Source organism: Grampus griseus (genome assembly GCF_964374135.1).
Source record: "Grampus griseus genome assembly, chromosome: 3".
Lineage (NCBI taxonomy): Eukaryota > Metazoa > Chordata > Mammalia > Artiodactyla > Delphinidae > Grampus > Grampus griseus.
This window is the reverse complement of record NC_139019.1, coordinates 122,447,274-122,474,515: the sequence shown is the minus strand read 5'-3', so window position 1 is coordinate 122,474,515 and position 27,242 is coordinate 122,447,274. Positions and strand designations below refer to the sequence as shown.

Below are 27,242 nucleotides of genomic sequence, written 5' to 3'. Positions count from 1 at the left end.
TTATCCTTCCCCTACCTTTCCCCTTTGGTAACCGTACGTTTGTTTTCTATGTCTGTGAGTCTGTATCTGTTTTGTAAATAAGTTCATTTGTATCATATTTTAGATTCCACATATAAGTGACATCATATGATATTTGTCTTTCTCTGACTGACTCCACTTAGCATGATAATCTCTAGGCCCATCCATGTTGCTGCAAATGGCATTATTTCATTCTTTTTTAGGCTTATTGATACTCCATTATATATATGTACCACATCTTCTTTATCCATTCATCATTGACAGATGATGGACATTTAGGCTGCTTCCATGTCTTGATTATTGCAAACAGCACTTTCTTGTGGTATCTTTGTCTGGTTTTGGTATCAGGGTGATGGTGGCCTCATAGAATGAGCTTGGGAGTGTTCCTTCCTCTGCAATTTTTTGGAAGAGTTTCAGAAGGATAGGTGTTAACTCTTCTCTAAATGTTTGATAGAATTTTCCTGTGAAGCCACCTGGTCCTGGACTTTGTTTGTTGGAAGTTTTTAAGTCACAGGTTGAATTTCATTACTTGTGACTGATCTGTTCATATTTTCTATTTCTTCCTGGTCCAGTCTTGGGAGATTGTACCTCACTAAGAATTTGTCCATTTCTTCTAGATTGTCCATTTTATTGGCATAGAGTCTCTTATGATGCTTTGTATTTCTGTGGTATCCATTGTAACTTCTCCTTTTTCATTTCTAAGTGTATTGATTTGAGCCCTCTCCCTTTTTTTCTTGATGAGTCTGGCTAAAGGTTTATCAATTTTGTTTATCTTCTCAAAGAACCAGCTTTTAGTTTTTTTGATCTTTGCTATTGTTTTCTTTGTTTCTATTTCATTTATTTCTGCTCTGATCTTTATAATTTCTTTCCTTCTGCTAACTTTGGGTTTTGTTTGTTCTTCTTTCTCTAGTTCCTTTAGGTGTAAGTTTAGGTTGTTTATTTGAGATTTTTCTTGTTTCCTGAGGTAAGATTATATTGCTATAAACTTCCCTCTTAGAACTGCTTTTACTGCATCCCATGGGTTTTGGATCATTGTGCTTTCATTTGTCTCTAGGTATTTTTTAAATTTCTTCAGTGATCTATTATTGGTTGTTAGTAGCATATTGTTTAGTCCCCACGTGTTTGTGTTTTTTACAGTTTTTTTTCTTATAATTGATTTCTAGCCTCATAGCGTTGTGGTCAAAAAAGATGCTTGATATGATTTCAATTTTCTTAAATTTACTGAAGTTTGATTTGTGACCCAAGATGTGATCAAGCCTGAAGAATGTTCCATGTGCACTTGAGAAGAAAGTATAATGTGCTGTTTTTGGATGGAATGTCCTAAAAATATCAGTTAAATCTATATGGTCTATTGTGTCATTTAAAACTTGTGTTTCCTCTGTTTTGATGATTTGTCCATTGGTGTAGGTGAGGTGTTAAAGTCCCCCACTATTATTGTATTACGTTAGCATTTGCCTTAGGTGATCCTATGGTGGGTGCATATATATTTATAATTGTTATATCTTCTTCTTGGATTGATCCCTTGATCATTATGTAGTGTCCTTCTTTGTCTCTTGTAACAGTCTTTATTTTAAAGTCTATTTTGTCTGATATGAGTATTGCTACTCCAGCTTTCTTTTGATTTCCATTTGCATGGAATATCTTTTTCCATCCCCTCACTTTCAGTCTGTATGTGTCCCTAGGTCTGAATTGGGTCTCTTGTAGACAGCATATATACGGGTCTTGTTTTTGTATCCATTCGGCCAGTCCATGTCTTTTGGTTGGGGCACTTAATCCATTTACATGTTAGGTAATTATCAATACGTATGTTCTTCTTGCCATTTTGTTAATTGTTTGGGATTTGTTTATGTAGGTCTTTTTTTCTCCCCTTCCTCTTTTGTTCTTTTCTCTTGTGATTTTTCTTTTTTATAAGTTGGTCCAATTTTATTGAAATCTGTTACAGAAGACAATTCAAATAGGAACCGCTGTCTGTGGTTTTAAGACCTGTAGAAATCTGAGTTACGTTTTACTGCAAAATATAAAATACATTAATTCAAACTACAGTGTAAAAAGATTTTATTATTAATGAATTGTATGTCCTCATTAAATTCGATATTTGCAAATGTTTTCCTAAATAGTTACAGCTAATTTAGAGATATCTTTTAAAGTCCAAATAGCTAGTTTAAATTTGAGAAAACATACACTTACTGTAACATGAAAGATGTTCACATTGAGCTACTTCAGCCCCAACTTCACCCCCAACTTCACAAACTACTAGAAATTAGAGGATACTTTGTTGCTGGAGGAAAAACTATCACTTACATCAGGGAAAATTATACTAGACTACCAGTTTAAAATAAGCAATAGTTCACATAATATTAGAGAAATTCTCTCTTGCCTTACAAATGCAAGATAAATCCTCTAGACTCCCTTCTCTGTAGAGACCACCAGCTCACTACCCAGGCTCTGAAACTTAGCACAATTAGGGAAAAAAGCAGACAGACTTCAGTATGAGAATTAGCCAAAACATTTCCCAAGGGAAGCATTTCTGATTCTGTTTTTGTTAAGCATTCTCTTGATCTTTAAGCTCTTTTTTTTTAAAACAAAACAAACAAACAAAAAATCCCACTCAATCCCCAAGATCAGTTTGAAAATGAAAAAAAATAGGTCTGCTGGCTCTCACAGCAACCTTCATCATGTCAAGGCAATGGTTTAACTCACATCTCCTGATATTTCCTCCCCATTTCCTACTGACAGCATCCCCCCTTGCCCTTAGAGTAGTTGAGGTTCCCTGTAATACAGACCCTTGGTCTTTTTAGCGTTAGCTAAAACGCGTATTTTGAAAACTGTGTTTAGTAAATACCCTTCTAGTCCTGACCTAATTTCCTGATATATAAAGCACATAAGAGGTGGTGTCCCCTGCGACTGTCTAATGCTTACCAACTATTTAGGAAGTTCCCTTCACTCTTTAAGTTTGCCTTTAGAGATTAAAATTCAACATAGAAAAACAATCAGTTATCAAACATCTATTCCTAATTTAGAGTAAAGCTACATTACATAGCAAAACTCCACTTATTAAACTCTATCTCATGCAAACTTAAAATTTTAAAAATAGTAATTCCAGGCCCCAAGGTAGACCATGAACCTACTTAGATGCAAACATGGTAAACACTTAAAAACTTTTTTTTAAATCTTCCTAAAAGAAGTGTGTTTTTGGCTTCTCAACATTATTCATGAAGTCTGTTGCTAAGGAACACAATTTTTGACCTGGTAACAGAAATCATTCTGGTAATCTGACACATGACTAAGATGCTAAGACCATAGAATTAAAGGCATTCTTTTGGATTCTGTCCTTTAATAATTTTTAAGTGGAAAACCATGAAGAGGCTTCCAGCTCAGTAGAGACATTGATGAAAACTAGGTAAAAATGGGCAGGTGTGCAGACCTTGGGTAACGCACATCAGATTCAATAGGCCAAAGGAGTGTGTTTTTCATGACGGGGCTCTCACCACTCACAGGTTTTGGGCCAGTTTTCCATAGCCTCCTCTCCCAGCATCATAGTCCTGACGATACTCATCTCGTACATGGCCTCCAGAACGCCCACGGCCATACTGCCTGCCCTCCTTAAAGCCTGTGTCCCAGTCTGTGCGAATGATCCGGTCATCCAGACGCATTCCATTTATGTACCACGTGGCATTTTCTGTATCTGCTCTTGAACAGTGTTCCACAAAGCAGAACCCACATGCTGTTTTCTTCATTTTATCCAGGCCCATGACGATTTTCTCTCTGTCACCACTTTTGCTGAAGAGTTCACAGATTTGTTCTTCAGTTGTGTATAAGAGGAAAGATTTCCAACATGTGGTGTACAGCTTTCCTTCAGTAGTTAATTTTTCCTGTTCTTCACTGTCACCCCAGCAGTGCTGGTCCTGGTACTGGCTCAGCTCGACATAGGAGTCACTGCACCTTCAGGAAGCCACCCGACATAGTGCACAATGTGGCCGAGGAGGCCACTACTGTGAGAATCTTCTCTTGTGATTTGATGACTAACTTTAGTGTTGTGCTTGGATTCCTTTTTTCTTTTTTGTGTGTGTATCTATTGTAGATTTTTGGTTTGTAGTTACCATAAGGTTTTGATATAGCAGTCGATATTTAAACAAGATTGTTTTAACTTCCTGGTCTTTTAATTTCAAACGCATTTCCAATATCCTGCATTTGTACTCTCCTCTTCTTACGCTTGCTGGTTTTGATATCACATTTGTAAGTGGATGATTTCCTACTTTTAGCAGTGAGCTTTTCCATTTGTAATTTTCTTGTTTCTACTTGTGGCCTTTTCTTTTCTACCTAGAGAAGTTCCGTTAGCATTTGTTGCAAATCTAGTCTGGTGGTGCTGAATTCTCTTAGCGTTTGCTTGTCTGTAAAGCTTTTGATTTCTCTGTCGAATCTGAATGAGAGCCTTGCTGGGTAGAGTATTCTTGGTTGTAGGTTCTTCCCTTTCATCCCTTTAAATATATCGTGCCACTCCCTTGTGGCCTGAAGAGTTTCTGCTGAGAAGTCAGCTGATAACCTTATGGGAGTTCCCTTGTATGTTATTTGTTGCTTTTAATGCTTTTTCTTTGCCTTTAATTCTTGTCAGTTTGATTACCATGTGTCTCGGCTTGTTCTTCCTTGGGTTTATCCTGCCTGGGATTCTCTGCACTTCCTGGACTTGCATGACTGTTTCCTTCCCCATGTTAGGGAAGTTTTCAGCTATTATCTCTTCAAATATTTTTGCAGGTCGTTTCTCTCTCTCTTCTCCTTCTGGGACCCCTATAATGTGAATGTTGGGGTGTTTAATGTTCCAGAGGTCTCTCAGACTGTCTCTATTTCTTTTCATTCTTTTTTCTTTATTCTGTTCTGTGCCAGTGATTTCCACCATTCTGTCTTCCAGCTCACTTATCCGTTCTTCTGCCTCACTTATTCTGCTATTGATTCCTTCTATTGTATTTTTTATTTTAGTTATTGTATTGTTCATCTCTGTTTGCTTGTTCTTTAGTTATCCTAGGCCTTTGTTAAACATTTCTTGTATCTTTTCGATATGTGCCTCCATTCTTTTTCTGAGATCTTGGATCATCTTCAGTATCATTACTCTTTTCCAGGTAGGTTGTCCATCTCCACTTTTAGTTGTTCTCGTAGGTTTTTATCTTGGCCCTTCATGTGGAACATAATCCTCTGCTGTCTCATTTTGTCTAACTTTCTGTGATTGCAGTTTCTTTTCCGCAGGCTGCAGGGCTGTGGTTCTTATTGCTTCTGCTGTCTGCCCCTGGTGGATGAGGCTGTCTAAGAGGCTTGTGCAGGTGTCCTGGTGCAGGTCCCGCTGGTGGACAGAGACATGTCAGGGGGTGTTTTTAGCAAGCAGCTGTGTGCTCAGGAAGACTTTAAGCTGCCTGTATGCTGATGGGCGTGGCTGTGTTCCTGCCATGTTGGTTGGTTGGCATGAGGCATCCCAGCACTGGAGCCTAAAGGCTGCTGGGTGGTCTTGGTGAGAAAATGGTGGCCTCTGGGAGGGCTCACACCAATGAGTACTCCCCAGAACTACCACCGCCAGTGTCTTTGTCCCTGCAGTGAGCCACAGCTGCCCCCCACCTCTGCAGGAGACCCTCCAATACTAGCAGGTAAGTCTGGCTTAGGCTTTTATGAAGCCACTGCTTTTTCCCCCGGGTCCTGGTGCACACAAGAGTGGGGTTTCTGTGCCCTCCAAGAGGGGAGTTTCCGTTTCCCCCAGTCCTGTGGAATTCATGTGGTCAAACCCTGCTGACCCTCAAAGCCAGATTCTTTGGGGCTCCTCCTTCTGTTGCCAGACCCCCAGGCTGGGGAGGTTGATGTGGGGCTCAAAACTTTCACTCCTGTGGCAGAATTTCTGTAGTAAAATTATTTTCCAGTTTGTGGGTCCCCCACCCAGCAGGTATGGAGCTTGATCTTACTGTGGCTGTGCTCCTCCTACTGTCTTGTTGTGGCTTCTTCTTTGTCTTCGGATGAAGGATATCTTTTTTGATAGGTTCCCTCATTTTTTGATTGATGGTTGTTCTGCAGTTAGTTGTGATCTTGGTGTTTTTGTAAGAAGGGATGAGCTCACATCCTTCTTCTCCACCATCTTGTCTCTGCCTATAGATTTTCTGCATAGAATTTGATAATGACTCTGTGAGTGTGTTGAACGGGCAGGAAAGAGGACGCCTTGGGGGATGAGTTACTCAGTAACCTGAAGACTGATGTTTGGTTCAGCCTAAAATTGTGATAGAAACGCTTATTAAGTGGAACCATAGTCAATTGCCATTATTGTAGGCCAAAAATAAATGTAGGCAAATATGTATAGCTCAACATCATACATGCTAAGCACCCAGAAGGCAAAGATTTCATTAATTTATCTGGCTTTGGTTCCAATCAAGCAACAACTATTTATTCAATATTTATGTGCAAGAGTCTCAGTACAAAGATGAGAAAAGACACCCTGCCTTCAAGAAGCTCACATTCCTAATTGAGATAAGCCACGGATTATTAAATGCTAATGTGAGAAATGATGCTTTCATTGGGAGAATACCTGAGCAAATGCTAAGTGAACAGGCCAGACCAAGTGTGATCATTTGGGGCTAAAATAACATGTAAAAGATGAGACATGTGGATCAAGCAAAATATGACACAATGACAGAGGAACGATCAGGCAGGGCATAAAGATGGGAAACATCAAGATGTATTTTGCACATCCAGTTTGAACGAGAGGAGTTCAAAAACAAGGTTAGAAAGATGAATTAAGGCAGCTTACAATAAGCTTCAGTGTCTTTTATTCCTGTAAGTGCTTTTTACTCCTGTGAGTGGAAATCAGCTGAATCTGTTGAATGAAATAATAAGCAGCTAGATACCAGCGCAAATGGAAAATATATACAAAAGACGTTGTAGCCAGAGTTTACCTATGCAACTGAGGCACAGAAAAGTTAAGTAACTTGCCCAAGGCCACACAACTAGTCAAGGGTAGTCTGACCTTAAGCCCAAGGCAGTCTGGCAGCAAAGTCCCGCTATTAAGCACCATGATCCAAGAGATACGTATACATAGGTCCACACAAATCTTGTGTTTATTCATAATAGCCAAAAAGTAGAAACAACCCAAGTGCCCATCAACTGATGAATGGATAAACAAAATGTAATATAGCCATACAATGGAGTATTATTCAGCCATGAAAAGGAATGAATCATGCCACAACATGGATGAACCTTGAGAACATTACACTAAGGGAAGGAAGCCAGTCACCAAAAAAAGAATATATATATATATATAGAGAGAGAGAGAGAGAGAGAGAATGATTCCATTTGTGTGACATTTCTAGAATAGGCAATTTCATAAAACAAGAAAATAGATTAGTGGTTGCCTAGGGCTGCAGGAGTAGGTAATGGGGAGTAACTGCTAATGGGAATGGAGTTGTTTTGGGTTTTTTACAGGCGATGAGGTAATGAAAATGTCCTAAATTTAGACTTTGTTTATGGTTGCATGATTATACTAAAAAAAAAAACCCCACCAAACTATAAAATTTAGATGAGTAAATTTTATGGTATGTGAATTATATCTCAAAAAAATGGCATAAACAAAATTTTTAAGTGTGTAAGATGACTACAGGTTATAGTATATGCAGTGACACCCAGGAACCATGGGGAAAAGTGAAAGAGTCAGATACATAGACCTGGAGCTTGTGAACCGTCAGTGCCAGATCTGTGGATGTGACAAGTCCCATGGGAGTCCTTCCATGAGAAACAAAATATGGAAACCAGTGACAGCTTGTTCTGCTGCCAGGGAGCTGACAGTTCTGTTAGCAACTTATATTCTACAGATCCCAGCCCTACTCCAGGTTAGACTGCTGGCTTTCGAGCTGGCCCAAACACGTTAGCATCAGCTGATAAGAATGTACTAAATTTCTTTTGTTTTGCTTTTGTTCTGCAGTTTTTGAAGAGCCGGAAGATCCAAGCAACAGGTCGTTTTTCTCTGAAATCATCTCTTCGATTTCGGATGTGAAGTTCAGCCACAGTGGGAGGTATATCATGACCAGAGACTATCTGACGGTCAAAGTGTGGGATCTCAACATGGAAAACCGCCCCATCGAGACTTACCAGGTACAGACCACCACCCACTAATACGTAGATTGGGCACTTCTTCAAGGGTTCCAAATCAGCCCCTGCCTGCAAAGGCTTACAAAGCAGAAGGATAAAAGACATGTTGAGCCAGTTAAACATCCAGAAATAGCAGGTAGACAGCTCAGTGTAAGTCTGGATAGATCTAGCCTAGAGGAAAGGTCAAGAACCATGCCCTGAGGTCCCAGTGTTTACAGGCTGGGAAGAGGAAATGGATTTGGCAAGAGAGACTGGAGAAAGTGCCAGTGAGGTAGGGCGGAAACTGAGAGGAGTCCTGGAAGCCAAGTGAATCGAGGAGGAAGACGTCACCAACTGCTGTATGCTGTTGCTGAATCAAGGAAGGACTGAGAAATGGCCAATTGGATTTAGTAACATGGAGATGGTCAGGCACCTTAATGAAAGAGTTGTAGGTGAAGTGGTAGGAATGGATGTCTGACTGGAGTGGGTTCAAGAGAGACTGTAACTAGAGGATGGGAAACATAGTGAAATTTTTTTGAATTAATTTATCTTTGGCTGCTTTGGGTCTTTGTTGCTTTCTCTACTTTCTCTAGTTGCGGTGGCTTCTCTTGTTGCGGAGCACGGGCTCTAGGCACGCGGGCTTTTGTAGTTGTGGCACGCGGGCTCAGTAGTTGCGGCATGCAGGCTCTAGAGTGCAGGCTCAGTAGTTGTGGCGCACGGGCTTAGTTGCTCTGTGGCATGTGGGGTCTTCCCGGACCAGGGCTCGAACCTGTGTCCCCTGCATTGACAGGCAGATTCTTAACCACTGCACCACCAGGGAAGCCCTGTAGTGAAATTTTGAAAGAGATTTTGTTCTGAAGAGGAATAGAGAAATGGGGTAGTAGCTGGAATGGAATGCAGGATTGAGGAAGTCATCACAGCTTGTTTTATGCTGATAGGAGTAAGCCCGTAGAGAGGGAGATAATTAATTGAAGCAGTCAACTTCTCAAGGGAATAGATTCCACTGCAGAATTGGACTTAGATGAGGTGGGCACCTCATCCGTCAAAGGAAAGAGTAAATAGCTACAGATGCAGTAGGTTTGTCAATTTTGTGATGGGAACATACAGATGGTTTCTTCTTATTGCTTCTATATTTTCCAGTAAAATTTTCCAGTAAAATTAGAAGCAAGGTCATTAGCTGAGTGAGAAGGAAGAGAGTGAATTGACTAGGGCAGTATGGTAGGGTTGCTCAGGGATCCACTTGAGGTTTATATTATTGATTTAAAGTGAGACTAATCTGTGTGATTGTGTGTTTTTTCCAGCCACATTCACCTGCTTGGTACAGGTAAGGAAGAGCAGAAAGTTAGATTTAACCAGTGATGGGGTTTTGCCAAGGGAGTACAATGGAAGGAGGGAGAAAAGCAAGTTCGTTGAAGGTATCTATTAAGGGAGTGATTGATTGATTGGAATGATGGATGGCTGAATCTAAGGTTGGTTATAAGGGGAATGAAGAATTGATAGAATCAAGATACTAAAGGGCATGAACTAAAATGATAGGAAGTAGCAAGAGTGATACTTACTAAATAAACACATACAGTTATAGTAATGACAAGGCTCATAATATGACCCAGAAAGCAAAGGACAAAACGCACTGAAAATGATGAGGCCAAGTAACTGAGAGTCCAGAGTATTCGAATCGCTAAGAATGATGGCAGGGATGGCGATGGAAGAGAAACTGAGGCACTAGAGTGGCTTCCAGGAATGGGGTAGAGGGGCTGAGAACTGTTGATGACTGTAAGAAGGATGGGTGGCAGGAAGTCATGTTGGATGGCATGACTTAGAAGGAGCTGAGGACCCGAGACAGGAATGATGATTGTCCTGAGCAGCACAGAGCCCACTCACCTTGGCACACGAGGGCAGAAGTCCAGACGTCACGTGAGTGGCCTCAGGAGAAGCAGGAAACGTTGAGAGAGGAAGTTGAGGACACCGAGGACTTTGATGGCTGACCGTGAAGCTGTAAAAAGGTTTGGGGGCCAGAATTGAAGACCACAGATGCGGTCGAGGTAGTTTGGTTACCCCTGTATGTTTGCGTTCTCATTGTCCCCCACATGCTGCCCTCAGCCTCCCGCTCACAGCCCTTATCTTCAGCACAGGGCTAGAGCAGACAGGAGTGCCCCCTTCAGCTGTGCAGTCAAGCCATCTGGTGTCACGTCCCTTAGTACGAAAGTGATGGCAGTGGGAACTAGAACCTGACGGGTGTGGCCTGCTGCAGAGCCGTGCTTAGAGAAATGTAGATTAGGCTACACAGTGGGGAGATCAATTACTACTTTTATTTTAGGGAAAGACTTTTAGAACAAAGCTAGCTAGCTGTGACATGAAGTCATCAGCATTTTAAGATCATGCTTCTCACATCATGTTTACCTAGTAGTAGATGTAGACATCTTCTTTGTAGAACCCTGAGGAAGAGCTCTCATAGCCCATTATTGAAATTAAGTACTACAAAAATTATTTTAGATGACATATTTCGAAGCAATTTAGTTAAGTTTATATACTGTATCAGATGGTAATATAGTATATCAAAGATGGTAAGCAAACTGAGTAAGTATCTGGAACACTGTTGAAAAAAATTGTAAGGACTGGTCCAGTGGGAAGGAATTCCATCATCAATTACTACTGCCTTCCCTGGGCAGGGAGACAGGTGATACTCTTGTATCTTCATACATCCATCAACTGATCTCAAGCATGTTTCTGGGAATAAGAAGCTGTAGACTTAAGTATGATGAGCTCTGTTCACGTTTTCCTATAGAACAGGGGTTGACAGACTGACCTGTGGAGCCAAATACAGCCACACCTGATCATTTACCTATTATCTATGGCTGTTTTCATGCCACAACGGCAGAGTTGGGTCGTCGTGACAGAAACCATATGGCTCCCAAAGCCTAAAATATTTACTGTGTGATCCTTTCCAGGAAAAGTTTGTCAACCCCTGAAACAGAAGAACAAACCAACAGAGTTTAATCATGCTAGGCCTCACAGTGGTCTATCAACTACACAATAGCAGGCTCCCACAAGTACATGATTTGAGAACCACTGTGTTGGGAGACTTGGCTTAGTGTCAAGGAGGCCATCCCCAAGCTCATAGGAACATAGCATAGAAACACTTTTTGCAACATGAAGAGAGAAGCATCAAATAGGACCACGAGTCTTAAGTTTTCCCTTACTCTGCTCTCTAGATGTTTGTTTCTCATGTCGGTATCTTACCTTTTTCTCTCCTCTGATGGAAAAAAGTCTATCTTCTCTGCCTAAGATTTTTCTTTTTTTACAACAGAATATATACGCAACATACCTTCATAGTGTAATAGATCATCTTTTCCTGTAGAGGCCCTCAGTTGGAGGTAGTCAGGAACTTCCCAGAACTGCTCCATCCTGTTGGTAGGAATGTAAACAGGTACAGTCACTATGGAGAACAGTCTGAAGGTTCCTTAAAAAACTAAAAATAGAGTTACCATATGATCTGTCAATCCCACTCTCGGGAATATATCCAGAGAAAACCATAATATGAAAGGATACATGCACCCCAATGTTCACTGCAGCACTATTTACAATAGCCAAGACATGGAAGTGACCTAAATGTCCATCATCTGTCGATGATGAATGGATAAAGAAGATGTGATACATATATATAATGGAATATCAATAAGCCTAAAAAAGAAAGAATGAAATAATGCCATTTACAGCAACATGGATGGACCTAGGGATTATCATACTAAGTAAGTTAGAAAGAAAAAGACAAATATCATATGATATCGCTTATATGGGGAATCTAAAATATGACACAAATGAACTTATCTACAAAACAGAAACAGACTCCAGAGAACAGACCTGTGGTTGCGAAGGGGGAGAGGGAGTGGGGGAGGGATGGATTGGGAGTTTGGGATTGACATATACACACAGTACTATATATAAGATAGATAACCAGCACGGACCTACCGTATATATAGCACAGGGAACTCTACTCAGTATCATGTAATAACCTATATGTGAAAAGAATCTGAAAAAACAATTATATATGTATGTGTGTATAATGGAATCACTGTGCTATACACCTGAAGTTAACACAACAAACATTTTAAATCAGCTAAACTTACAAAAAAAAGATGGTGCAGCAAATAAATAAAAAGTTTCAGGAAAATAATGAAAAAAAAAAGTGCTCCATAACAGATAAGAGGAAGAAGTAGGGGGAGATAAGATTGAAAATAGGATCGATTTTGCCTGTCTTTTTCCTCCAAAAAGTAGGAGATCTGGAGTACGAGGATAATAAATTTGGCTCCCATTGCCCACTGCACTAATTCCATCTTGACATCCTTCCCCTTCAGAAGCCCCACTCCTCTTCCTCTTCTCCCTCTATTACACAGAACTTGGAAGCAAGTCAATGATAAAATCAAGAAGAGGCAAGAATCAGGCTTGCTTTCTAGAAAAGAAAAGAGACAGATTCTTGAGGTCAGGGTCCTCCAACCATCAGAAGAAAAGTTTGACCCCCAATTTATGCCCTTACCTCCACCATCACTTTCTTCCAAGGAAATAGTCTGTGCTGATTTGGGAGAGGGGGAATTATAGTCAAGACCAGGGTTAGGCAAACCATGACTCAGAGGCGAATCCTGTCTGCCACCTATCTTTGTAAATAAAGTTTTATTGGAACACAACTCCCACTCATTTGTTTATATATTATAGCTGCTTTTGCATAGCAAGGGTAGAGTTGGGTGGTTGCTATAATGGCCCACAAAGTATAATTATTTACTATCTGGGCCTTTATAGAAAAAGTTTGTCAAGACCTGGAATCAGCTCTCTTTGTCCCAGGACTCTCTTCTGCTTTGCTCAAGGATTCTTAATGATAACTAGAGATCTTCAACAAGTAGAAATGGCCCTACAAACAAAATTGCCTTCCAGATCAGATCTGAGCCACTTCCAATATGCACAAAAGGTGGAGGAAGGGAAGGACGATGACTTAATTTATAGCAGAGTTCCCAAGCTCAAGACACAAGCCTCGCCCTTACATCCCATTACCTAACAAAGCCAAAAGCCCAGCTGCAGATGGATTCTCTTGTCACTATAGCACTGAAGCAGATACCCTGACAAGGCCCAGAACTGTTTGGGAACGAGAGAGTAAAGGTGGAAGAAATTAATTTGCAGACTTAGAAATCCTTACACTGTCCAAATAACTCAGAGAGCTTTTCAAATACCCAGAACATCTAATGGAACAAGGAATGAATCTGACCTCATTCCTCTGCCCAGTGCTAAGCACACAGCTGAGCCTCTGAGCTCAGCATCCAACAGAACTCTGGGGTCAAGGGAGGTGAGGGGCCTAGGCTGCAGGAGAGGGGAGAGTGAACCATCCCTGTCCATCTAAACAAAGTCAAACAGTGCTTTTCATAACGTCCCTCTGCCTTCACCCAATTTTAGCTCCCTCTTGGCCTCACCTCAGTTCCCAGCTCCTGTCTAGGACTGAGACCCCACGTTAAGGCGAGGCCAATGGGGCAGAGCCAGTGGGAGGTAGATTGCTAGAGAAGGCAAGAGTGCGTGTGTGCTCCAGAACCCAGATCCCGGGTTCACTTCCCATTCTGTCATTTCCTTTCCTGTGTGATCTCGGACAAATTGTGTCATACCCGGTACTTCATCCTCTGTTAAAGCGAAGAGAATGACAACACCTACGTCCTAAGATGATGTTAGAGATGAAATAAGATTCTACGGATAAAGCGCCTGGCTAATAATAACAAGCTGGCGTATTATGCATGCCTGTTATAATTACCAGTCCCTATGACAGAGCTCAGGAAGAATTCAAAATTGCACCCAGATTACTACCCTCCAAGCCGTAATCCTCAGCCTATTTGCCATCCTCACCTGAGTTGCTGAATGCAGCTGGAGAAAAACACCCAACCATGCTGACCAGATGCATTTAAAATTCACATCCAACAACTTCAAGCGGCCCTCGGTGCCTTCCAGAAACCCTGCACTCTTTCCCAACTACCTCCTCCCCTTCCTCACTCTCAGCTGATAACCTTGCTTCTTATTTCACTGAAAAATAGACACAGGAGAAAACTGCTGTATACTCCACGCCTGCCGCCATGCACATCACATCAGAGTCTACTGGTTGAGCTCCCTTGGCATAGACATCTCCAAATTATAGATCCCAAAAGTGAACATGGCAACTCCATCTTTCCACTTGCTCAAGAGAAAGATGCAGGAGCCCTCTTTGACTCCTGTTTTTCCTCTCCACACTTCACAGTGGATCCATCCCCAACTCCCATCAGCTCTCCTTCCAAACATGTCGAGAATCCGACCACCTCCCACCACCGCCCGCTCGGGTCCAAGCCGTCATCTATCACCCAGGTTACACCTAGCCTCCCTGCCTTTGGCCCTGCAGGCTTACACTCTTTCACGACACAGCAGGCTCAGCATCCTTTCTGTGAAGCCTGTTCACATCACTCAGAGTAAGGGGCCTACGGGAACTGGTGAGCACACGCTGAGACCTCCACACTCTGCACCTTCTGCCACCATCTCAGGTGAACCCTTGACTACTCACCTGTATAAAATAATACTCCCACTCCCTTTTGCCATGTTTTTTTCTCTATATTTTTGTCACCATCTAAACTATCTTATATACTTACTTGGTTATACAGTCTCTTCCCCAACACTGGGAGGAAAGCACCCCAGGGGTATTCTGTTCACGGGTCTCTCCCAACCACATAGCAGGCATTCAAGAAATATTTGTCGAATAAAAGGCTGGAATGAACGGTGTCCTCTAAATCAGCTTAGAAAATGGGGCTCTCCCGCTTAATGGGCCCTGCTCTATGCCACCATCTGTGTAAGCAAGTTTGTTTAATCCACACTGGCCGTGTAAGCAGCTCACCAACTCATCTTAATGTGCCAAGGCCGAAAAGGGCCACATCTGGGTTCAGATCCGAGCCCATCTGATTCAAGCCACATTTACGCTGAAAATTAACAGCTCACCTCCAAAGAGGAGCTTCACACAGAGAAATCGTTTTTAAAAATAATAACACCCTCTTAATGTGTCCTCCCCCCCCCCAACCAGGTTCACGACTACCTCCGCAGCAAGCTGTGCTCCCTCTACGAAAATGACTGCATTTTTGATAAATTTGAATGTGTGTGGAATGGGTCAGACAGGTAAGAAAGGCCTGTGTGGCTGGGAACTTTCCAAAGGTGGTCCCTCTCCTCGCGAAGGCCCTGGGCTGTGTATCCTAAGCGGGATGCAACCAAAGGGAGCTCAAAATCGAGGCCTGGCAGAAACGCACCGTGTGGACCACTGGATGACCCTTGAGGCAGGCCTGGAAAGGAGGGAGGGATGAGTGACACCCTTGACTCCTCTTTCAGGACTGGCTCAGGTGACCGCTTAACCTCAAGAAAATCCTACCTCGTACACAGAAGACACTCCCAGAGCTGGGTCGACATGGCTAAGATGAAGCTCCACCAGCACATTTCCAGCATGAATAGTTCAGATGACTGCAGAGTGTGCTTTCTAGATGGAAAATGATTCCTCGAAGCTGCCAGGATAGACCTGGCCAAAGGCCCTGGTGGTTCATTAACCGAATTCTACTTGGCCTCGTTTATCACATGTCCTGAAAGTGATTTATGACTGTTTTAAGGCCTTTGATTTCAACAGTACTTCCTATTACCTCCCCATAGTTTCTTTCTGGTTTGACAAATATTACAGATGACCCTCTGATTTCCAGGAGAAGCGAGCACAGGCTACCAGGGGCTGTTCCTCGATGAAGGCGGTACCAACAGTAGTGCTCGGAAGCGGGGAAATTCTATCACGGCAAAGCGCTCGGAGAGTCGAGCTCTTAGTGAGCGCAGGCTCTCCCTCTGTGATGCTTGTTGGGCTTTTTTTTGTCAGTGATCCAAAATCAGCCTTCCACTTAGGCCTGGAAGGAATCACCACGTGGCAGAGGACGTGCCCAGTTGGTAGAGGGCAGAGGGCAGAGCAACGGTGACATATTAACAAAGGCCCTCGAGGGGAAAAGAAGCTAGCCCAGCCCTATTATTTTATTTATTTTCATTTACAACTGTCATTTATTCATTGTTTATTAAGAATAGGGTTTTTTTTTTTTTAATATGTGTGGTTGTTATGGTTCCAGTTTCCCTCCTATCTTAACCGAGATTCAAAAACTGTACTTACTAGGTACTTTCACAAACATCATGGTTTTTAATCCCGACCACAACCTATCAAGATTGTTTTCACCATCCCCATTTTCCAGCTGAGGAAGCGGAGGCTCAGCCAGATCAAGGAATCTGCCCAAGCTCATGACCTAGTAAGCAGTAGAGACAAGAGGAAGAGTTTGAATCCTAAAATCAACATGCTTTCCACCACATTACAATTTCTTGCCATAACTGAGAAAATGTTATTCTTGGTCCAGATAAGGTTGAGATTATTTTCCCAGAAAAGACTTTCTCTTACTGTTTAAAAACAAGTCGGGTCGGGCTTCCCTGGTGGTGCAGTGGTTGAGAGTCCGCCTGCCGATGCAGGGGACGTGGATTCGTGCCCCGGTCCGGGAAGATCCCACATGCCACGGAGCGGCTGGGCCCGTGAGCCATGGCCGCTGAGCCTGCGCGTCCGGAGCCTTTGTTCTGCAACGGGAGAGGCCCGCATACTGCCAAAAAAAAAAAAAAAAAACAAGTCGGGTCATGGTGAGGGAAGCAAAGGTCAGTGCATGGGAAGCAGTGAGGCCAAGTGGCTGAATGCTTGTGCCCCAGAGTCAGGCAGATGTGGGCTGGAGAACTGACTTGGCTACTTATTAGATGTGTGACACTGTACAAGTCACTCACTTTTCCTCCTGTGTAAATCCCTTACATGGGATGAAGGAAGAGTAAATGAAGTCTGGGGTAAAGCACTCAGCACCCTGCCTGATGAGGTTGTAATAGCTCGCTCTGCGTTCTTCCATCCTAACCATCCAGTCAGAGCCTCACCCACAAACAAGGCCATGCCCACCTCCCCAGGGGACAGCCACAGTGGGACGTTACTTGGTATCTTTCCCTCAGCCTGTCATCTTGTCCAAACTGTCACCATTAAAGAGTCAGTCCATTGCTTCTGGAAAGCTCTGGCATTCACTGCTCTCTTAATCAATTGTAGATATGCCTGAGAATGGATAACTCTTGTAGAAAGGTAGGAACCATCTGTCAGTCCCCTCAAAGGCTTACTTCCTTATCCTACATCCTTTCAGAATTGAATTTTTGTTTACTCCCTTCCCGAGTGAGACCATGATGGCATCTAATTTTTTGGAAAAGGCTGAATTTAGATCTAGTTCTTAGCAGGGGGAGGAAACATGCTGGTATGTGTGCTGTACTGCCAGCATCCCTCCTGCACTGCTGATGCAAGAAAGCCTTAGCGGCCGGGCAACACAGAATCCCTCCTACTGTAACTGTGCTTTAAATGTACACAATACAAGGACGGTTGTTCTCAGTGTTCCTACTCTCATAACTTCCCTCCAGCCTCAGAATCCTGATGTGAGGGAGGTGGGCTGGGATCATTAAAACCACTGGACTCATTTGTGGAGCCCAAGAACCAAAAGGAATCTATTGGTAAATAACAAGCAGGGTTATCACGATCCTTCACCCAGCCAAAGAGTTTGTTGCTCTTAGTGATTCCAACTCAACAGTCACACTACAAAGCCTGTTGCAGTTTTGGGTCTCTTGTTTGTTTCTCGTGTGGTGCTGTTTGCTCTAGAAAGCCTTTGTCCGTAGCGCTCAGTCACTCCCTTTTTCCTCTCTGCCTTGCAGTGTCATCATGACGGGCTCCTACAACAACTTCTTCAGGATGTTTGACCGAAACACCAAGCGCGATGTCACCCTTGAGGCCTCGAGGGAAAACAGCAAACCCCGAGCTATCCTAAAACCGCGCAAAGTGTGCGTGGGGGGCAAGCGGAGAAAAGACGAGATCAGTGTCGACAGTCTGGACTTTAGCAAAAAGATCTTGCATACAGCTTGGCATCCTTCAGAAAATATTATAGCAGTGGCGGCTACAAATAACCTATATATATTCCAGGACAAGGTTAACTAGGAGGACAAGTTATTACTTAATAATCTCACATACTGAGTACTAGTCAAACAAGTTTTTAAATGTTTCTTTGGGTGTTCATTTGATGCATCGACTCTAATTTCCCTCTGCAGGAAACAAATGGAATAGAAGTCCATGGAGTCCAACCTTCCCAAATCCCCAGTTCTAAGAAATTTTGTCAAACCCAACAGGTTCTGGGACACTTCTGTTTAGAATTGAGAGCTGCCAGCTAACAGTAATTCTTCCATAGCTGACTTGAATTTCTGATGCTTTTATTGCCCCGTTTTCTCTGGTGGGTCCAGTGTTTTGTTTCTAGGTGTCTGCTGAGATAAAATGAGGTTGTCTGTAGTATTTAAAGAGAAAAGAAAGAGATACTTTTTTTTTTAATTAAGCAACTCCATTTGATGATTGAAAAAAAATTCAACGAAAAATAAACACCGTTTACTCTACTCTCTTTAGAGAAACTCTCCTTGTTTTGTGAAAAATCGGAACCAGTCAGCATCTCCTGCCCCTACGGCACTTTTTTTTTTTTTTCCATTTTCCATTTTCTTTTTCACAATTTCATTCGAACCAGAGATTTATTTCACAAGGCTGCAAAGAGGATGCAGAATGGGAAGGGAAAAGGGCCACACCAACACTGCTATACTCTTTTCTTGTAAGCGCCATAGAAACAGCCCGAGAATTTGGCTAGGAAACACCGCGAATGCTTCAGGGGACATAAAGAGAACACTTCGCTTCTCAGCGTTAACTTGGCAAGGCCGTGTGCGGCCAGATTCCATCTGCTGCTTTGTTACTCTTGCTTTTTTTTGTTTTAAATGGCTCCATATAGTCCTCTACTTACATATTCCTTGGCTTTTTCCCTTCAACCTTTTCCAGCTTATTTATTCCATTGACTTCCTTCTAAAGGCCGAGTCCTGGTTGTTCATTATCTGGCATTCTCAATGCAACAGTAAGTTGGAGGCCACGGCAGCACCCCTGGCTCCCTGAGGAAGTGTCTCCAAAGCAGCCCCCTCCCCTCTTCCTGGGTTTTGTAACCAAAAGTAACAATCCATCAATCTCCACTGTAGCTAGAACAAAAATGGCCAATACAAAATGCTGCTCTGTAAAGGCTAGTCAAGTGCTTCTAATCCACCCTAAGCTCACCATCTAGAAAAACAGACCAGAGGGTTCTCCTCCTACAAAAATGGAATATAGGGGAATCGATCAAGAAGCTTTGACATCAAAGTAGAGTCTGCTTGAAACTGGGGAGGCTGGTTCCTCCTTCCCACCCGTTGAGGATTCAGACATATAACTTCCAGAAGGTCTCCTGTGACGCATCTCTGGGAAGGAGACTAAATGAATTCAAAAGACAGAGAAATTTGAAACGGAGGCTCAGGGAGGAGGTGGGAGGTACTCAAAGCCGGGCCTGGGCTCAGTGTCTCCATTCCTGTCACCGTGACTCATTTCCCCAGACTTGCATTTAGTGAAATGGCTTGACATGAGAATTTTCCTTTTAAAGAGAATTTTTCATTCGCTTTGTATATTTATTAGAAGTCCCAACGTTCAAGTGTAATTTGTTTTGGAAGAGGGAAAAATGGTGAAAGAACCATCTTTCAATTCTAAGCTACTATCCATTTAATAACAGCTTTTTGGCAAGGAAATAACTATTTAAATGAACAATTTCGTAAGATGCGGCTCAATTTCAGAAGCATTAAAATATGAACAAGTACATCTCAAAATTGAGGAAGCATGTGGATGAAAGCGTGCCTTTCTTCTCCGTATTTATCTTTCCTGCGATGAAAGCCCCAGTGGAAACTCTTGGGGCAGGATGCCTGGCCTGAGGGGGACAATGTTCTCAGAGGAGACCAAGAGAGCATCAGAAACTTGTCCAACTCACACAGAACTGTGGTATCAAGATAGATAGAAGGACCAGCCAGTTCCTGTCCTGAGTTGCCCATCAACTTCCTCACAGCCTTTTCTCTGCTTCCCCAACACTCAGCCCTTCTGTCTGTACCAGTTGACAGGACAGATCATTGTTCCTCAGACTTAAGCATCGACCCACCTCTGTACTGTTACTCATTTCACATTTATTTAAGTCACCTTTTCTAAAAGCAAGACTTAGCCTCCTCCACACAAAGAATATTCATGAAATGTCAGTTTTAATGTTTTGTTCTAACATTAAAATGATCACATAACCATTCATGTAACAAACATGTACCCATTCACCACCTACAGGCATTTTGTGAACCCCAGGGCGCATGCTTACCAAACTTCGGGACACTGAGCTCTGATGTCACAGAACATTTAAGCCTTTGGAGCCATCAGAGACTTGCCATGGACAACGGTTCTTCACAGACTGGAGTCAAGAGTGTTCCCCGGAGCACATACATGAACAATTTTGGTCATGCCTTTAAGGGGTTCACAGGCCCCCCTATAGCCTACCTGTGGCCTCCATCTCAAAGCCCCTACACTAATCCAATACCCTCACCACATAGGTGTACGGTCTGAGATCTACAGCGTGGGAGGAACTTGCAAAAGACGTCAGAGCTAAGAGCAGAGGGCCGCCATCCTCCCCTTCCCCCTGAACAAAGGATGCACCAGCGCAAACATCGAAGACTCCTAAATGCAAGCAGGAGGAGAAGGCCCTAGAGGTCAGGCCTTGGCAACAATCCCCACCACCATGCTTCAGCCAATGACCTGCTCTGCGCCAGGTACAGAACTAGGTATTTACACTTGCCATCTCCTTCCGCCCCAGGGCTGGTGATTTTCTTGGTTGGTGGCGCCTAGAAGTCAGTCCCTTTTCCAGCTGACACTCAAAGCTATGTGAAAGCTGACTTGCCACCTTTTTGATGGTTTGTCGTGCTCTCAGAATCCTGCCCTACCTTAAATTTACCCCACAAGGCCTGCTGCTTGGTACCAGCCCTCAGGTTATACTGGAGGATGTCTGTTGACTTCTGGGAAATGGGAGCTGCAGCTTCCCGGGCTTTGATTAAAATCATCCTAATGCAACAGTCCATTCCTGACATTTTAACAAGCAGTTCAAAAGCTCAACGTTGGCAGACATCCATGCTTTCACCTCCAGAGGACGAAGGTGAGCTGGAAGAAACAGAGAAGGAAGACACAAGGCAGCATGCGGCAGTGGGATGTCCAGAGGTGAAGGGGCAACAGGAACCAACATGCTTCTTAACTCTTTAATCTCTGGCTCCTGCCTTTACTCTTGGGGCTGGGGGAGCATCTCTCAACCTCTCAGTGACCTTGCAATTAACTCAACCGTATCAACATGCATTAGGCAACCAGCATGTGGAAGGCGGAACAATTGTCAGGTGGAACAAAGATGAAGCTACGATTCTTTTAGCTCAGTGACCCGATGAAGTAAGTCAGCTGTCTCCAAGGTATTTCTTTTGAACCTCCAGGGTCCATTATAATAAAAGTTAGACCCTCTAACGCTTCATCGCTGACAACGTGGGAGACCATTTCTCTTCCTTCAAACCTGCAGAGTAACTACCCAAAGCTTCCCTCCTACCCCCCCACCCTGGGCCCCATTCTTTTTCCAGCCCCTCTGCTGGCTGCCTCCAGGGCTCAAGAAGGCCCTAGTAGGCCTAGTAACAAAGTTTTGTGGGGACACTCTTGTCCACAGACTGAATGAAGGAACCATTCCTAATTTGTCCTCTTCCATCATGGCCATGTGCAGATGAGGCTGGTGTGTTTTAAACACTACCCCCCAAGACACAGCAAACCCCCGTTTACCCCTGGGAAACGTGCACACTCTGGGCCTCTGTCATACCTTAACTTGCCTCTTCCCCCTGTACTTCTAGGTCAAGTCTCAGGAGCCACTTGCCATGGGAATGACTTGCCTGGTCAATGGAAAGAACATGGAACTAGGGGACAGGAAATGTGGGTCCTGTTCCTGGCTCTGCTGCTGAGTGAGGAGCTTAGGGAAGCCGCTCAGTGCCTACATCAGTCACATTGCCTGAAAAGGGGTCAGAAAGCCATCCGCCCTCACTCATGAAATGACTGTGAGGGACACAAGAAACTCATTTACTTATAACCGCTTCAATAAGCTTAAAGCATCACCAGATAACAACAGCAACAATATTCACGGAGGACATATGGGTGATTTCTCATATCTCCTTCCCTTAACCCCATGAGATACATGCCAGTGTTATTCCCATTTTGCAGATGGGAAAAGAGACTCAAGTTTTCAACATAGCCAAGAGCACATAGCCGGTAAGTGGTAGAACCAGGTCTCCAACTCAAGGTTTCAGACTCTAAAGCCAGAGTTCTTAAAATACTGCTTCTAATACATGATAGTAGCTAACATTTTTTGAGTGCTTTCTATGGGCCAGGCTTGGGTCAACAAATTCCCCACGTATTAACTCATTTACCTCCAAAACTCTAGAGGCAGATACTATTATTGTTCCCTTTTACAGATAAGGAAGCAGAGAGATGATACAACTTGACTAACTTTATACAGTTCACAAGGGCCAGAGCCAGACATTTTGGTCAAAGTTCTTATCCTCTCTCCCCATCTCACATTAGATATAGATGGAAGTTACCGATTAGAAAACGAGTTCCAGTAATGGCCAGTAAGTTCATCATCGTTAAACATTTGAGTGCCTGGTATATGTCAGGCAGCCAAGCAGCCAGGCCCTAGCTGCGGGGCTGGGGTTCCTGAGATGTGTAAGCCGCTGGCCCCCGCCCTCCAGGAGATGACAGCCATGTGTGTGGTGGACATACTTACAATACAACGTACAAAGTGCAGAAATGATACAGAGAAGGAAATGGTTAATGAGGACTGGTAAGAAAAAGTTTCTCATATAATAAGTGTGACATAAGTGAATAAGTGACATCTGAGCTGAGTGCTAAAGCAGTTTCCTCCACAAGGAATGATACGCGTTTCCAAGAGAGAGAACAACACACGTGAGTTACCGAAGCAAGCGTGAGTTTGGCGGGGAAGCGTGAAGTCAGTGTTTCTCGAATTCTACTAAAAACACATTTTCAGTTTTGCCAGAACGGGCCTACCCCTTCTTTCTTTCATTCATCCAATAATAAATATGTGTTAAAACCTCCCCATACAAGTACTGTATTTAAATGTAAAATAGATAGAAAGAATAAAAGGAAACCAATAATTATGAGCACTTATTATGCAGCAAGTGTTGTGCTAGGCACTTTTTTAAATCATTACAATCACCTGACAGGTAAATACATTATTCCAACTTTATAGTTGATAAACAGAGTCATAAGGGTTAAGTGACACAGTCACTGTGACACAGCCAAACATTTTATCTAGATCTGTCCTGATGCAGATCCTGTACTTCTTTCCAGGTAATGCATAGCTACCTTGTCTTATTTTTTTCCACTAGTGAGGATATTCACAAACCATGTCTCTGTGACCAAACATTGCCTGACAGCTGACCAGGAAAACAAATTTGGTCTGTCACCAAAGCAGAGAGTGAAGTCAAGTGGCTCACAGAGGTCTCCAGCCACTGACCCTGACCTTACTCTTACTGTTTAACCATCCCCCAATTTAGATCTTCCACACCCCATTGGTTTAACTGCTGGTGGCAGAACCAAGGTGATCGGCTGTCTCTGCTGATTCCTACCTCAGACGCTGTCAAAACAATGATCACTGTAGGGCCAGAAACAGGGGTTTAGTGACTGTTTCCAGATTCTCAATCCACTCCCTACCCCCAATTTCCTGAAGAGTCAAGCTTGGTCTCTTGGATGGACAGTTTCCCACCAGAGCCCCTCCTACTCACCTGTCTCAACTTCCAGTTGCAACCCCAATCATTTGGTAGCTGCATTTGGTTTGAGCAGAGAGAGCACTTCTCCTGAACTCATCCTTGTGTGGAAACCCTGAGGACACAGCGAAGTGGGACCAGCCACATGCACTGGGATTCTTGCTGTGGTTGGCTAGTGATACACATCCTCCCAGCCAAAACAGTAAATTCTTGTGGAGGTCAGAGAACCCCACGAAGGCTGGAGTAGCAGTGAGGGAAGGAGGCTGCCTCGCTGGCAGAAGAAAAAGCAGTATCTGGGCACTCTATAAAACAGACACTCAGCTGGGTGATATTCATGCATTCATTCATTCATTCCTCAATAAACATTTAAAGATTCATCATGTACTACCTGCCAAGCCCTGTGCCAGGGTGGTCTGGGGAAGCAGTAGTGACAGTCCCTGTCTTCATAGGGCTTATAGTGTCATGGGAGATGCAGGTAAACTCCCAGGCGATGATAGCAGTAGAATATTGAGGGTAAGAACCCAGGATGCTTGCCTGGGTTGAAATCGAAGCTCCACCACTTATAAGCTAAATGACCCTTAACAAATTACCCTCTGTGTCTCAAGTTTCCTTACTGATGAAATAAGGATAAAAATGGCACCTGTCTCATAAAATTGCCGTGAAGATTCCTAGCCAGCAATAAGGAGTCGATGCACGTTTCTTGCTCTTGTTCTCCTAGTGCTGAAAACCGGTCTTATGCATGCCCTCATGGGTATCTCCTGTGCCAGGAGAAGACAAAGTAACAGTACCTCACCCGGACCACGAGTTCCCCAGACAGCTGATGACTACTGTAAAACCTGAGAGATAAGCAGGAAATTAGTTATCCAGGGGATGAGAGAGGAAAATAGTGCTCCAGGCATCAATATGGTATATGTGAAGGCAAAGGAGCACATGGTGTAATTAAGGAACTTATAATAATCTGGTATGACTGACTAGTAAAAAAAAAAAAGCAGGGATGCAAACCAAGAAAAGTAAAGGGACATAAGGTCAGGAGACAGTAATGCATGATATGAGAAATAAAATTGCATGGCCTTAGTGAAGTTCACACATCAGGGTTTCTCCAATAGCTAGGCTATGAGCCACTCAACTGAGGAATTTTAGGTTTCCATAATGTAACAAATATGAATGGTCCTGGCACAGGGGATATATTGAGAAACTCAGCTCAAGTGTCAACTCCTTGGAGAAGCCTTTCCTGACCACCCTAACGTCCATGAGGACCAAGGTATTCTTGATTTCCCCCTCTGGATATCCCCAAAGCATAGAGAAGAGTCTGGCTCATAGTAGGTGCTCAATAAATGTTGGATGAATGAATGAACAAATAAATGAGTGAGGAAGACAGGTACAGACTCTGCCCTCAGGAAGCTTACAAGATGAGCAGTGTCCCACTGGGAGTTTGAGTTAAGGGGAGCTTGGTGTAGGGCATCACAGGACTGCTCAGAGGAGTCAAGGAATGAAATAGAAAAAATGGAGAGCCAGTGAGCCAAGATGTGTTTAGAACAAGCGACCGAGCTCAGAGAGCAGCGTTAGTTAATAGAGCACACGTGTGCCTGCCTGATGCATTACCTCCCAGCAGTAGTTAGTCTTCTGGGACCTCGCACAGTATGCAAAAAGGTTGACAGCTTACAATCAATACCATGCTCACCGATGCAGGGAGCGACATTATCACATCCGAGATATTACCCCCACATCCCGGCTCGAACACTAAATATTCCCCATAACAAGGCTAAGGGAAGTGACAGCTATTATTTTCAACCCTCGTGCTTGGAAGCAAGAGGTGAGGCAAAGCTTCCCCTGGGTGTTCTTAGGGGAAGGCAAGCCAGTTCCCCAAAGAAATTGCTCAGAGCCGAGCCCATGCCTCATGCGGCAAGACAGGGATGGGAGAAGATTGGCATTTTCATTTGCCTGGGTGTCCACAATATAGAAGTGGAGGTTTTGTGGGCAACTGAGAAGCACAACAATAAATGAGAAGGGGGAGGATGGTCGGGTTGGCGGGGATGTGTGAGGTGTGAATGCTGGATTTCATCCTACATGCTCAGGTCACTCTAATAAAAAAACAACTTGACTCCCCCCGCCCACCCCGTTGGGCTTTCTTACTTCAGCTTCTCTGACTGTGGCATAATTGAAAGTCATATTTCATCTAGGCCAATGATTTCCAACTCCAAGTGCAGGTGCCTTATGAACAGTCAGCCCGAATTGATCAAAGAGAACAGCAAACAATTGCATGTTAAACAGCCCTATTTCTCAGCTGGGGAAGGTGGAACGGGTCATGTTACATCCTAGCCACGACACAATACTGCTGTGCAGTCCTCTGCAGCACGATTCCTTAGCCTCTGATGGAACTATAACAGGAAGAAGCCCGGGGCTAGGACACCAGGGTTGTTTTCTTAATTCTGAGGTGCATTTATTTAATGGCAGGCTCCATCTTTCAGCCCCTCATTTCCTCTCTGACAAGATGAAGGATACCGCTCTTAGTTTTCATACTCTTTTTGTAAAGGTTAATTAGTTATATTTGAAATGGTTCTCGACAGAATCACCTGAAACTCAAAAGATGGGTATATTCAATGAAGATGTGACAAACATCATAGAAGCTTATAAGGTGTCTATCATGGAACAAGAACTCTCAGTTCAAAAGCTGACTTTCCAAAGTACAGAAAGAATACCGCTTCAGGAATGGAATGTGGTTCAAAGCAGCTCTTCACTTTGACCAGCACAGGAACAGTTAAGTAACTCCACTGGTGTCAGATGATGTCCCAAGAGGGACATTGGGGAGGTTCCTGCAAGAGCGGTGATTACAGCTCTTCCCTCTCCTCCAGCACTAAACACACGATGGATTCTTCTTAACATAACATCACACACACACAGCCGCAACGCCCCTCTAACAGACCCCCCTCTCACAGCATCATCTACGAATTTGTGATCCTTCCTTTAGGAATGGAGGATGTTTCCCAGCTGATTAATGACACAACCTGGAGACAAAGGCTATAAATTTGTTTTATGGTATTTTATACCAGGACTGGAGATCCATTTACAAATGAAAACCCCATTGTCTTAGTGGATAATAAATTTTACATTGTAAGAACTTCCTTTTTCACCTGCTCATGATATTGTTCACTTTGGGTGGAATAACTGTCCTGGTGATAAGCAATAATTGAACATTATTGTTTGTGGAGACATTTCAATTTACTGAAGCACTTTCACAACCAGAGAAGTTGTGCAAACCGCCCAAGGTTACACAGAGTCACTCCAAGACCAACACTGAAACCAGGTCTTTTGAATCTCTGAGATCAGCCTTACTTCATGGTTGTTTTTCATGTTTCCATGTGTCTAAA

The 27,242-nt window shown here is 43.3% G+C and overlaps 1 protein-coding gene and 1 pseudogene across 6 annotated transcripts in view; one reads left to right on the top strand and one right to left on the bottom strand.

The window, feature by feature from the left end:
• PPP2R2B (protein phosphatase 2 regulatory subunit Bbeta) overlaps positions 1-18,487 on the top strand; it is a gene marked incomplete at its 5' end in the record, with an annotated part of 454,413 nt that extends 435,926 nt beyond the window's left edge. For all 5 annotated transcript variants that reach the window (XM_082651306.1, XM_082651307.1, XM_082651305.1 and 2 more), the window contains 3 exons: positions 7,961-8,130; positions 15,176-15,267; positions 17,878-18,487. In XM_082651306.1, coding sequence (XP_082507432.1) covers positions 7,961-8,130; positions 15,176-15,267; positions 17,878-18,157 — 542 coding nt within the window. In that variant the 3' untranslated portion in view covers positions 18,158-18,487. The remainder of the gene's footprint in view (positions 1-7,960; positions 8,131-15,175; positions 15,268-17,877) is intronic.
• LOC309820938 (nuclear cap-binding protein subunit 2-like) lies at positions 3,510-3,981 on the bottom strand (annotated as a pseudogene). The gene is made up of 2 exons: positions 3,865-3,981; positions 3,510-3,708 (listed from the first exon to the last, which is right to left on the bottom strand). The product of its transcript is annotated as a nuclear cap-binding protein subunit 2-like (transcript).
• Positions 18,488-27,242: the final 8,755 nt, after the last annotated feature.